Raw genomic sequence first — 13,959 nt, 5'->3', positions numbered from 1 at the left:
AAATATTCACCAAAGGTTTTTAAAGAAATAAAAAAAGAACTATAATTATGCTGCAACTTAAATTGGTTGAGAAAGCAGTACTGCAATTAGTAAAACCAATTATATAAAATATATATTCCCAATAGAATAAATATGATCAAATGCACATTAAATAAATACAATTTTATTTTATTTTAAACACATAGGAGGCGCGTGTCCTGATGAATAAATATAATAGTAAAGTCAGCTCCTGGATGAATTGTACAAAATAAATAAACAAATAGTCTGCCACAGTTTTCATGGTCAATTAATATAATTTTGTTTCCTTGTTTTCATTGGGTAGCAGCGCGGTGCAATGACTTGAATTTTAATATTCAAATCAGCACCAGTCTAAAGCCGAGGGAGGATGACAAATGGTTTTTATCCGTTCTTGCATGACGAAACTTTGCCATTGCGCTTCTTACGATACGCACCCATCGTGCTACGCAAATAAAGGTGAAGCCTGACTGAAACCGATGCAAAAAAGGGAATCAAAACATCTGCCGCCATGGTGCCCTCGCGTGTGTAGTCACGTCACGCGTGATGCGGCTCCTGCGGTTCAGGAGTTCAGAGGCAGGTGTTTTGACGAGGGCGGTCCAGGAGTAGGGCAGGTGTCCAAAGGGTCGGCGCGTGAGTGCGGTGCCGCCGGGCCCGGCTCGTTGAGCAGCCCGCCTCTCTGTAATTTCTTCTGTTTCATGCGTCGGTTCTGAAACCAAACTTTCACCTGCGTCTCGCTTAGCTGCAGGGCGCTGGCCACCTCGACCCGCCTGGCCCGCGTCAGGTACTTGTTGAAGTGGAACTCCTTTTCCAGCTCGGTCAGCTGCTTGGTGCTGAAGCTGATCCTCGAGGCACCGTGCACCGTGGGACGGTCACGCGGGCAGATGCCGCTGCGTCCAGCCTCGACAGCACCGAGGCCCGAACCAACCACGCTGATCCCACAGGTCATGTGCATCCTGGCTGGGATCAGAGGACATGGAAACAGTCGTCAGGCAATATATCACAGAGGTTCAAAGCCCTTCTGAACAAGAGGACCCACGCCATTGTCCAGGAAATAAGATACGATATTATTCCAGAGATTAAACGGGAACAATTATTGCATGATAAACTTTAATTAAGGTCACATCTATGTAGTTTGGACTTTTTTTTAAATAGTCATAAAATACAAACAATATTTATTACAGCTTTATCTATACTGGCCTGGAAATTTGTGTGATAATAAGGAATATAATATTGTTGATTTGAATTTCCTTTTTTTGGATACTGAAGAAATAAGCTATATATATATATATATATATATATATATATATATATATATATATATATATATATATATGTATATATATATATATATATATATATATATATATATATATATATATATATATATATATATATATATATATCTCTACATGCATAGAACTGATCTGTAGGAATTGGCCCTTTGCCAAATTGTTGATTTAAAGTCTTCACCCCAGAGCTATTTTTCTGTGCCTGTATAACAGACATATTTCACCAATGTATCAACTTTAGCAGTAGCCTATAGACACATTGTAAACTATTTTGCAACTGTCAAACATGTAGATGGTAATGTATGTGTTATCTAGTTGACATAATAACAGAAATACCTGAACAGTACAATACAATATCAATCAATGTCACAAACTATAGCCTGAAAAATGATTTAGACACCTCTGAGTCTGAAAGATTTGAATGTTTCACATTTATTTTGTAAAGTTCTAGCCTTGAAAGTCTGTCCAAGACGAGTTCACCAAGTAGAGCAACATTTATGATGTATATTGCCGATATATGGAAAAGTTGTCAAAGAAATGTTTGGTGATTCAAAACAACTTTGTATCGTTTACAGTCCATTAACTATTCATCAGAATCATTAATAATTTGCCTTTAGGCCTTTTTGTGTCAATGACAGTTTAACAGTTTACAAATCCTTTCAAACACTGTATTAATGACAAATGCCTCCATTTTTTTCTGTGAGGTTTCTGGGTCACACATTAAAGCATCATCTATGCTACTTATGTGCAATGAATGACAGGAACCGCAGCTATATCTTGATTTTTCATTGGTGACATTGTGGGTAAGTCGTCAGTGTGTCTTTGCCTCTGAGAAAATGTGCTGCTGCTGCATAATGGAGTCAGTGTGCCAGATGTAGAGCAATGTCTCCAACCACAATTCATAGAGAGGAAGGTTAACAGGCCTCTAGCCACTTGGAAAAGCATAGCAGATGGAAAGGTCAGTTATAGGATAAATGTCGACATCTGTGTTTTAAGAAAATGAATGTCAAGGTAACCGAGCCTGAGAATTAGAGGGCAGTGGATATGAAGAACCAATACAGAGGAAGTGTACGTAATTAAGAAGTTCAGCTTTCAGGAGTGCAAATCACATGCACATTCTGATTAATGGCACCAAAGATAATAGAATTGATGCTGGCCAGAAGGCTTAAAAGACTCAAACTAAATATTTGAGAAATGACTTGCATGCTTAAAAATAGCCAGGCAGCAAAGGGAATGGAAGGGCCCACCAAGCCAAGGAGAGAGAAGAAGAAAAGGGATAGATCGATACACGTTGCCTCAGTCATCTGGGCATCTAGCCCACAGTAATTCAGGTGCTGTCAAAGCATAATTGAAGAATGACGCACTGGGAGTATATACACTGAGCCAAGAGATCAGGTTACTGCAGGTCTGTGGAGGCCTTTCAACATGGAAGAATATATGTGAGACTTTGTTTTGTGCCAAAGCCAATACAACCTCCAGAGGAAAGCATACTTTCACTAATGACTCTTTTACAAGTTACACTATAGCGCTAATGAGTTACTCCTACAGATGATCCCCTTCAGAGAGATGCAGAAGGAGGTCACACAGATGCAAACGGTACAGCGAGGAGATGCGTGGGTGTGAGGAAATGACTTTCTCAAGTGCACAGATTTGGTTCATATTAGTGGCAAATGTGCTTTATGAATACAACAACTCGTTGACCGGTGAACTCTGTTGTTGTCACCTTTTGATTCCCAAAAGTGGCACCATCACTGACATCTTCCCACTCATCTTGCAAAGTAGGCAATTAACAGCTAAAGATTGCAGCTAATGTTAAAACACTGTAATATATATTACAAATCAAAAGTTGTGAATGTCACCTTTTCTTGAGCGGCATCATGAGAACAATGTTTACATTGTCCACTAATCACATTTTGTGTGTGTCATTTTATCCTTTTGTCATCATATAACATTGAACCTTTCAAAGTAAAAGCAATGTTTTCCCATCCTTTGCCTCTGTAATCGAGCCTGAATCCAAAATGGTGTTTCACAAGTTGAATGCACATCATGAATGAACATGAGGTAAGGTAATCCAAAAGCTAAAAATGTTAGCTTCGTGCAGTGAAATCAAAAGTTGTTGATGTTACATTTTGTGCTCACTGGCCCCCTTGTGCAGAATCATCAGAAATAATGTGTCCACATCGTTTTACACATGAATGTGAATGCTGCTGCAGCTTTTGGATGAGTTCTTGCAGTGGAGCTTAGGCCTTTTCACCTCTAACAGTCTGCATCTTTGGTCACTGAACATGTAGGTCAACAGCATGCGTGCACCAGACAGAGATTGTGGTTTTGGGGGGTGAGGGGGAGAGGAGGTTGGACCACCACTGTAGTCAATCTTCGTTCATGTAAAACGTATGAAACCAGCCCAACACCAGTAGCCAGTCAGTCAACTGACATTATTGATCAAATGAAGGATCTATAAAATGCTATCACTCACATTAGGTTGAGGATTGATAGGTATTTTTCACATTAGTAGGCTATTGGTATTTTATTTTTTTTAAAGCCTGGAATATGCATTCTTCTGTGGGCTCTCTGCACAGGACTCATCAGTCAGGGAAATGATGATCTGTGACAGCAATTATGTTAAAAAGGTGGACACATGTAAAGGTGCTGGAAACTGAAATCAATACACAAGGGCTTTCATTACAAACAGACAACTAATCAATACTCAGGGAGCACTCCAGCTCACAACAGTAAGTTTTACTCAACTTCCTGTGAGTCTCGACAGCCAGTGGTTTGTTGCATTATTCAACGGCTACTGGTTAGTAAGGGCAAATGTAAATAATTGATTTTTTTCCAGTATAACATACAGTGAGGCTAAGCAGACTTTTGACTGGTCTCCCCCCTCTTTGTGTACAGTTTGGGTTCTGCTTGTAGGTGGAGCGACGAGGTTAAATAACAGACCTCCAGTGACATGGAAACCTTAAGGAAATAGTAACCGAGTCCTCATGTGCATATTCAAATTTGGTGTCAACTAAACAGCAAGTGCCGTCTTCCAAACCATTTGATCTGCTTTAAAAAAAAAAAGTGGAAAATATTAGATATTTTTAATTCAACTTTAACGTTGGTGACGGAGGAACTGGTGCACGGTGACGCACAAAACACGTCAGCTATTGTTTTCCCTGTTTTTTTCCAACTTGAAGAGAAAACTTTGACCAAACTTTCCCAACTATGCATAGAAGTTATCCACGGCTTAAAGTTCCACCAAAAACTCATTTATCCTGAATACGTAAACGCATCAAGGTTAATTTCCTCTCGTGCGCAGTCTCCCCTGACTAAAAACTTACCCGCCCGTTGCTGACTCCTTCTCACTCTCATCCACTCAAAAGTTTTACTGCTTACATCCATATGAGCCAGGTTACAGTCCGAGCCAGCTGAACTCCCCATGGCGACGTGAATCTCGGGGCCAATATTACGTGAGTAGATTTGAATTTGCTCGGCGAGTGAGCCAAAGCCGGATTGTGGCGTTTCGTTGTTATTTGACGCGCAGTATCCGCGTCCTGGAGAGCCCTGCCCCTGCGCCCTGCACCGCCAGGGGACACGGGACGAGTGGGGGCAGGCCGGTGCAGAGAAGCCCTCGAGAGTCTCACACGCTGGAGGAGGAGGAGGAGGGCTGTCCAAAAAGGTGCAACTGTTGGAGAGAGTTGAGTACCGGGGATGCGGAGTATTAATTCCTGAGGCGACTTTCACCTCCAGCTCCCCCTCCTCATCACGACTGCCGAGTTCAGGATGCGTCCTGCAGTCCAGGTCCCGGTTTATGACCTCTTTTGCTCGGCGGCAGCCCGTGAACAGAGGGCTACTCTCCCCTTCGGCCGTTAACTCTTGATAGGAAGTCATTATCACCTCTCCCCTGCATAATCATTGGACGGGGTTGCGCTTCATGCCCGGCCTCTCATGCATCCAAGTAACGCATGGTCAGGCGGCTGGACGACCGTGGGGACATTCCTCAGAGGAGAAACAGCAGTCCCTGATTGATGGAGATGACGTGCCCTCCTGGTCTCGGCCAATAGCTGGACATCTCTGTCATCAGAGAGGACAGCACTGATTAAACAGAGTTGAGGAACTCACTTTAGGTCAACATTTTTAATGGTGTCCGAGTATAAAGAATTGCACCACGCAGGCCTGAGCAAAACCCACACTCAACTCCAAGGCAGCAGGAAGTAAATCATCCTCAGCAGACACAGAGGGCCTTCATGGGCCACTCACCTGCAGACAGGTAGGCTATGACGTCGAAGATTGTTGTATAGTACAGAGTTTTTTGAAACAGGAATATATTTGGGTCAAACTCTGGTATTTTGATTACTTTTCACGACAACAATGAACACTTCTTCTTTTTCCAAAGCTAAATTAGCATACTATAGGCCTACATTGATGCAGCTAATGGATTATGCAAATTTGGGAAGGCTTCTTGAAAACCAGAGGCCCCTCTTTAGCAGAGGGCTTAGGTCATGTGAAAGGCACACTTAATGGGTTCAGAGGTCGTGACAGCTGGTATTTAGAAGTTCAGTGGCAGCAGATTTGTAATTAGCCTCGAACAAATACAAAAAAAAGTCTCTGAGTGGAGATCAAGAAGTTGTATGTGACAGAGAGGACATATTTATCTTTAGGTCAAACTAGCTCTGCTGGATTCGCTGGTCAAAAACCACAAGGCGTGTTTGTATATGCGGAGCACAAAAATCAGTTTTTACGACTATTCTTTTATTTCGACATCGGCGTGTTTACTCAGGAATGAATGAACACTTTAAACTTGTGTATGCGTGTGCAAATACCGCTACACAGTGCTATTGAAACGTGATTGACATAAACAAAAACAAACACACATAAAACCCTTTCAAACCACATGGAGAGAAGAATAATACACCAAGTCCAGGACTGCACCTACGCACACTGACTCAGAACATGCAAATAGACTTAATGCAACTGGATGTGTTTTGCAAGCCGATACAGGGACACAGCAGCCGGTGCTTTCACCACAAAGTGAAAATATCAAAGAGCACCGTGCAGCACAAGTCGTTTTCTTTTGCTTGGGAATGGCAACTTTCAAATAGCTCGGTCTGCTCCCATACATTGCATTGATATTTAATAATGCTATAATAATATTCAGTTGTCCGATATTAATGTTTAATCTCCAAACTGTTTGATTATTTTGCTTTGAATCTAAAGTGAAGAGTTTACGGCTTATATTTTCAAAGAAACCCAACATTTGCAAAATTTCAAAGCAAGGCTTATTCATTCAGTTTTATTATCAGTCACGTTTCATCAACAAATTATCACTTAAGATGGAGCCATGATGTTGAAATGGTATTACTACCTTTCATTATTTCTTATTTATAAATAATACATTTTGAAAATATTTTTTCTGTCTCTGCTGACATCAATCAATGAAAAATAACTAATATAGTTTGTTCATTGAAGGCCATGTCATGCAGGTTATTATTATTTTTTCATTATTATTATTATGCATTATTATTGTTAAATGTTATCTTACAGTTTCTCAGATAACTGTAACCATAACATTTAATATCACCCTAAACTTAAAACAACTACATGTTCTGGTTCTTTTTTTAATTATTTGGACAATATCTCCTATGTCTTTTAAGCCTGCAGTAATTACAAAATAATTCAACGTAATGAACAACTTCTAACTGCATTCTTACAACGCAGAAATATGGTCCCAGCTGTTGGAGTTAATAGGATTCTACAGGCAGCGATGTGCTGAATGACTGAGTGCAATATATCCCTTCTCTCCATGCATTTGCAGGGTGCACTGATCCATCTTCATGTCAGCTCGGAGGTTACTCAGGGTTCACACGCTAGCTTGTTTCTCTCCTCCACACTCAATAAATAAATCTCTGCAGCTTTCTGTTTACCGCCTGAATATAAATTTGTTTGCAGTCGATCGAAGACCTGTGCAGAGGTATTAGAAATTGTATTTCTGTAATGGCTTTCAGCACAGGGAGGGGGAGGTAGGAAGGGGTTGCAGAGAGAAGAAGAAGAAGAAGAAGAAGAAGAAGAAGAAGAAGAAGAAGAAGAAGAAGAAGAAGAAGAAGAAGAAGAAGAAGGAGAAGGAGAAGATGAAAAACAGGTGTAATCCCTGCTTTCCTGTATGCAAACGATTTTTTAAACGCATGCCTCAGCCTTCGGACGTATTCAAATTAGATTTAAAACCAAGTAACCTTTTTATCATGTAGGACAAGAACAGCAATCCCTTGAAGTGCCATATGTTTGATTAGCATATTTGAAGTGTTGTTCCACATCACTGCCCAGCACCTTTTATGCAACAGAAGTTATATTATCACATTTAGCACACGCAAAAAAAGAAGACATCTATAGCCGAGGTTTCTTCCTCTGGACAGCTTGTATCCCCTAAACCACAAACTCTGGATGAGAACTAAGAAAGAGAATAATCTCCCGATTTAGGTGAAATGGATCCAATTCCAAATTTGATTTCCCTCAAACCAGATTCTGCATCCCATCTCATCTAAACTAGAAATGTGAATATTCGGCCCACAACCCTAAACACCCTCTTAAAACTCAGCGCGGGCGTTTTCTATCGTGATCACTATTGTCTCCATTGTTTTGACTGGAGGTGAAGCAACACAGCAGCACTTGGGTGGCTGTGTCAGGAGGCAGAAGGTAGGAGGAGGGAGAAAATATTGACTGATGCTAATTTCTTTTGCGTCCATGCTCTGATGTGTGTCAATAGGCGGTCAAGGCCCCGGGATCAGTGCGGCCGTGCTCGGATTACCTCCACGGTTCGAATTGAACCCTCATCTTGTCGCTGCTGACATGATGCTACAGGCCGCCATTGACACCGGACCCGTGTCTCGCCCTCAAACACTGTCAAGCCTAATTATATGTCAGCTCTTGACCCTCACAAGACTGAGAATTAACCAGCGCTGACAGACGAGTGTCACCAGCAGCCAGAGAGGTCACTGCCTTTAATGCAGTTCGAGGAGGAGAAGATGACAGCCATCTTTGCCATGTTTATGGAGCTTAGCCTCATCAATGTGGCATCATGATAGAGCTGTAATTTGGCAAAGAGAAATAGAGATAGAGACAAAAAGGGTCAGACCAAGGCTAAGGCACAAGAAGACAGATATTCAAGTGTGGCACATTGACCGGTTGAAAGATGGCTATCTGTATGATTGATAGAGCATGTCTGTGTTTTTCAAATATTGACATTTTTGAAAAATAGTGATGTCAGAAGTGAGGTTTGGCTTGGTGTGTGCCGAGCCCACACACAATCCAGGGAATACCTCTTGAAAGAAAGAAATCCATCCGCTCACGGTGTGGAATTCTAATAATTGTCCTTGCTTCGTCGTTGAATGGCATGAAATATGTCACAGTACATAAACCGTAATCATAAATCCAATGCAACTACAGTGCAAATGGCCGGGGACATTACAGATAACTGTATTCTGCACAGGCTCAACAGTGTGACAATGAAGCAATACCTTGCTAATACCAGGGCTTTTCAACAATAGCCTGTAGTATGTACTGCAGTGCTTCACAGCCTCAGTGAGCCAAGAGGCTCGGAGTCGGCAGAATCCCAAACATCATGACAACAAGCCATCAGTCATCTCCCCCCCAAGCTGCTGTGCACACTTGTGTGTTTCCGGAGTTCTTACTGTGGGAAATGAGCAGGGTTAAACATGAAACAGAAGGAAATGTTCATCATTGCAGCACACTTTGTAATATTATTTTTTTTTTCGCTGCAGGGAAAGAGAAGCAGTGGTTTTTAATTTATTTATTGTTCTGCTTAAACATCCCCTGCTTGTTCACAATGCAGATCAGTAGTCTACTGTGCATGCTAATCATGGTTAATAGCAGAATGCTGATAGAAAAAATGACACTGTATTAATAATGCAATACTCTTCTGTTGAGGCTGAGGACGGATTACACAGTCTTTAAAGGAACAATGTCAACCATGTAAAAGTTTTTAAGTCTAGATGAATAAGGTATTGGATACTTACAATATCCAAATATTAGTTTAATGTAATTTACTCCACATTGCTTTACGGTTGTTAAAATCATCTTCTTTCACACTGTCTGACAGAATCATATATTCAGTCTCAGCTCAACTGACGCTTTATTATGTTTACACTGAGTGAAATATTCAAACCCAGGCCTCCATGAATTTTACGGCTGCACATTGCATCAATACTGGAAAAGGGAATAATCTATAGAGGTCTGACAATGAATCTAAGTTATCTGAATTGGAAAAACGTTTGGACCATTTTGTGATGTTTCAGAAATATTTTGTTGAACAATTGAGGTTCAACAAGGATTGTTTTATGCAGTCAATTGAATAAAAAACATTGTTTCAAATATCCAAGATGTAACCTTTCAGCTTTTTTGACATTGACTTGCCTTCCTCTTTGTGCACTGACCCAACCGCTGTATGTGTAGAAACATTAATATTTGCAAACTTTTTAGATTTTTTTTCTAAAGGTATTACAACCCAACAATGAAGCATTACTTTTTACTACCTATATACTTATGTAACATGAACGTTGTGAAGTAAAAATAACATAAAAATAAGTTAAGTCTGTTTCTTCCAAACAAAAAGTAGAAACCAAAAATGCATACACTGAATAATTACATCCAAGCATCAGATACATTTCCAAAATGTTTATATAATCAAATGTTTTTCTCTGAGATATTTCCACGAGTATTTCATTTTTCCGAGAACAACCGTTAGAAAGTAAATTGATTCGACGGTGTGTGATAAAGCCGTCGGGTGTTAACTAATTGTTGGGTGATCAATAATGGTCAACATGTGACATTTAGCAGGGTGACTGTGATTACAAGTTCATTCATTTAACCGGAGATCTTCGGAGGGAAAAGTGATCTCCATCCAGCAGGTGACTGTGTCACTGTGCACAGTGCCGCTCACCACTGAGACAGTTTCATCACCAACTTACCTTTTTATTGTCACCGATCATCCTTAACTGGGAAGCATTTAAAATGTCATTGATCTTGATAATGTCGTGCCGTAATATGACAGTAACAGTTGTATGAGATTCAGGAAGTCAAATTTCCAAGATTGATGAGTCGTAGCAGTTGAGTTATAATCCATCTACCTGAGTAATACCCAGGCTCTGTTCCACACGAAGGAGCAGACAAATAAATAAAACCCATAAAGGTGACACCGGAAATTGATACTTAACAATCATCTTGAGCAACAAGCACCTGGAGAGACTGGTGGGCAGCAGTTACTACTGTGGAGGGAAAAGGCTGAGAAGGTTAATAGGTCATAAAAAGAACAAAACCTCCTAAAGGCCCGGCATAAAAGTTCAGGGTATTGCTCAACAATCGACCAAAGTATTGCATGTCAGTCACGCTGTGGGATGGTTTTACTTTTATTATTATTTTCATTGTACAAATCATTCAATTATGAAGCATAATTATTAAAAAGTAAAAATGAAAATGAGTCCCAAATTGGTCATAATCTTAAATGTTGTGTGTTGTATTTTTTGCAAGGGTAGATGTTGCAGTCTATCTAATAAGGTTGTGTCATAACTGGGACATAAAACAGTGTCGTTCAGAAACGTGTTCTTTCAATTAGTTTTTATTTATTTATATATTATGGCTATATATTTTCATGGCATGAATGAACATGAGAAACATGAATAAACCAAACTGAAACCTCAACAAGTGTAGCAGGTTGTTTATAAGAGGTAAATATGCAGAGAAGGCATGCAAACTTGGGTTTCTCATTTGTTTTTTAACTTGTGATGCGTCTCTCCAGCTTTGCCTTGTATTTAGATTATGTTTTGGCTCATAAGTAAATGAGTTTGTCCACGTAAATTATTCCCCGAGATGCTGTTTTATGGTTTCAGATTTGACGTCTCATGCTGAATTCTGTTTTCCTATAAAAGGTTCTACATACAGGATTTTGAACATTATTGTAAGAACAAACAACTATTTGCAAAGTAGAGATATAGTAGTTTACCAGAGAGGGCATGAAGTCAGTCTTCTTCTGTTTGTTTTGTAATCAGAGCTTCTATATGCTTTGTTTACAAAGCTGTGCCGGCCATGCGGGCCTTTTAGTGCACACAAGTTTCTTTGTTGTGTCCCACTGGCCGCTCTGCACTGTTCATACCGGACACAGACTGCTGTCTCCTGGTTTTGATTCATGCACCTCCTTTCACATCCGACCGATGTGGACTCTCTTTTTTCCTAAAACCTTGACATGACCATCTTATGATGCAGGTGGGTTTACTTTGGAGTTAATTAAAATGTTGGTCGGTGGGTATCAAACTCTCGGTATTTGACAAGTTGTCACAGTGTTGGGTGGCTTCCGGTTTGGTTTTGTAGTTTATCCTGTGTCTCTGCACTTCCTGGCTCTGTGTGCCTCGTTCCTGGTGCATGTCTCCTGATTGTCTGATTGCCGTCACCTGTGCTTCCTCGTTGTTCCCACCTGTGTCTCATTACGTTCCCGTTGTATTTAAACCCTGTTTGTCGCTGGTCCCCTTGTCGACTTGTACTGTGTAACACGGTTGTGTGAACTGGGTGGAGCTGTCCTGTCTTATTTCAGTTTTTTGATTCAAGTCCTGTTTTGACTCCTGTTTTGTTCTTTTGCCTTTTTTGGACCCGGTCTCTTTTCAAGCCGGTCCTGGTGTTTTTATGAAAAAATAAATATTCTTGAAACGGTTCTTCTGCATTTGAGTTCTGCTTCCAACGCCTCCCGTGACACAAATTTGGGTTGAAGACAGGGTGAACCCCCCCTCATGTAAAAACTGTAAGCCCTGATGGTGCTGTTAATACAGTTAGCTGCTAGCCGCCGGCTTAAGCCTCGGTTATGCTTTCTGCGAGGACGGTCGCACAGCCATGAGCTGGCATGGTCACCACGAGGAAGCTTTGGGATCTTTGGTTAATACTCAGTTTCTCCTTGCGACAAATCATCACTCTCGAAGCTCGCCAAAGTTCACGATTTTCTCTGCCCATCTGCATCTACGTTGTTAGAAGATGTTGGTTGTGCAGGACAGGGAGAAAACCTCCAACAAGAGCTGTGTCGGATGGTGTGACATCACACTGGCCCTGTGACACTCCCGACCCTTGCATTCGTGTTGAGCATAAATCACGCTTCAGCCGAGAGCTGTGTGGAGGCGATAGATATGCACTGAGTTGCATATTGCGCAGCTTCAATTTAAAAAAAAAAAAGTCTGTTGTATAATATTTAACTGCATCCTTAGCACCTCCTTAATCACTACAGGTGAGGATATAAGCGTGTTTGCCAACACATTCCCTTAATAACTAGAGCACGCCATTAAGAGCAGGGTCTGACACATAGACATTATTGTCATTGCGCCTGTTTTCTCCACTCCCATTAAGTCATTTACGTGAGTTAATGTTGGCGTAAGGTGCACATTCCTTTCTCTTAGCTGTACAACATGTATAAGAGCCGTTAACTTATGTTTGAGAAAAATATGTTGACTTGAGTTCAATCTTTCTGCTCTCACACATTTTTTTGTAAGAGGTCATCCTTGTTCTGCCTAAAAGAGTATACACTTTCGTTTGAAAATGTATTCGTAGGTATTCATCCTGCTGAACCACTGGCAACAAATGTACAAGTGTGAAAAATAGAATAGCATGCAGGCATTGATTTTACAGAAAAACTAAATGTAATCAGAAAGGCCACAAAAAAGGAGAGAGACAAACTTTTCATTGTTTATCAGTTACGGTCTTCTGCAAAGATGTTAGTTGAAAAAAAGACTTTAGGCACAAATTCCATTTTAATGGAGAGGGAAAAGTAGCAAACCAGTTTTCAGTCGTCCGTGACCTTTTAAACTCAGTCACCTGCTGTCTGGGAGGATCTCTAAGTGCCGCTTTGGCATCAATCTCCCCTCATTTGGAGCTAATTGGGAGGGAAGCACACATTGTAAATGGTAAACCATCAATTAACAGATTGAATATATATTGCCTGTATTCAAACACATAATGCATATTATCGTATTATACGATTTGTATGCAGAACATATTTACTATACAGTTTGTCTAGTAAATATGTTTGCATACAAATTGATGTAAAAATCTGTCCCACGTTTTCAGTTCGTTTTTGGTAAACAATCTTTTAAGAATGTAAAAGCTGTAAGACTTCAGTTCTGTGTACACTTATCAAAAGTTTTTTGTTGTCTTATTCACTTAAAGATGTATATTTCAACTGGGGATATTCCAACCTGAGGGATGTCTCTAACCCAACAGAAGTCAACAACCTCCTGCACTCGAAAAGCTCATACTTAAATATGTAATGCCATGTTGCCTTAAAGCGGTCTCACATGAGTAAACTGGACTTGTAATGCAGAGCTTAGCGTTGAACATGTGCCGTACATTAACATTTGTCAATTATGATTTCATCACTCTTGACTTTTGCAGACCATTTTTTTCTGGTTGGTTATACTCCTGGCAGGCTAATGCTGGCTAACAGTAACACCGCCATGTAATTCACATGAGGGCATCTATAAGAGCTGTGCCCAAATTTATTGACCTCACTTTTAAATGCCGAGTTGATAAAACAGACATTAAGACGCACAAAAAAGAAAATTAAAATGATGGAAGAGCAACCTTATGTGAAACAGATGTTGGAACGCTGGTCGTCTCTTTACAG

At 40.4% G+C, this 13,959-nt stretch overlaps 1 protein-coding gene across 1 annotated transcript; it reads right to left on the bottom strand.

Annotated features, from left to right (window-relative positions):
* Positions 1 to 214: 214 nt before the first annotated feature.
* Positions 215 to 5,242, bottom strand: hoxc1a (homeobox C1a). The gene is given in 3 exon segments (XM_068598309.1): positions 215 to 975; positions 4,634 to 5,197; positions 5,200 to 5,242. Coding segments are annotated over 3 exon segments (1,005 nt in total). The 3' UTR covers positions 215 to 577.
* Between the last annotated feature and the right edge of the window lie 8,717 nt (positions 5,243 to 13,959).

The sequence above is a fragment of the Clinocottus analis genome, unplaced genomic scaffold, assembly GCF_023055335.1.
Source record: "Clinocottus analis isolate CAN_PGR_092001 unplaced genomic scaffold, fCliAna1.0.p SCAF_4, whole genome shotgun sequence".
In the NCBI taxonomy this organism is placed as follows: Eukaryota; Metazoa; Chordata; class Actinopteri; order Perciformes; family Cottidae; genus Clinocottus; species Clinocottus analis.
The sequence above is the reverse complement of the archived record's forward strand: the minus strand, read 5'-3'. Positions and strand labels throughout refer to the sequence as shown.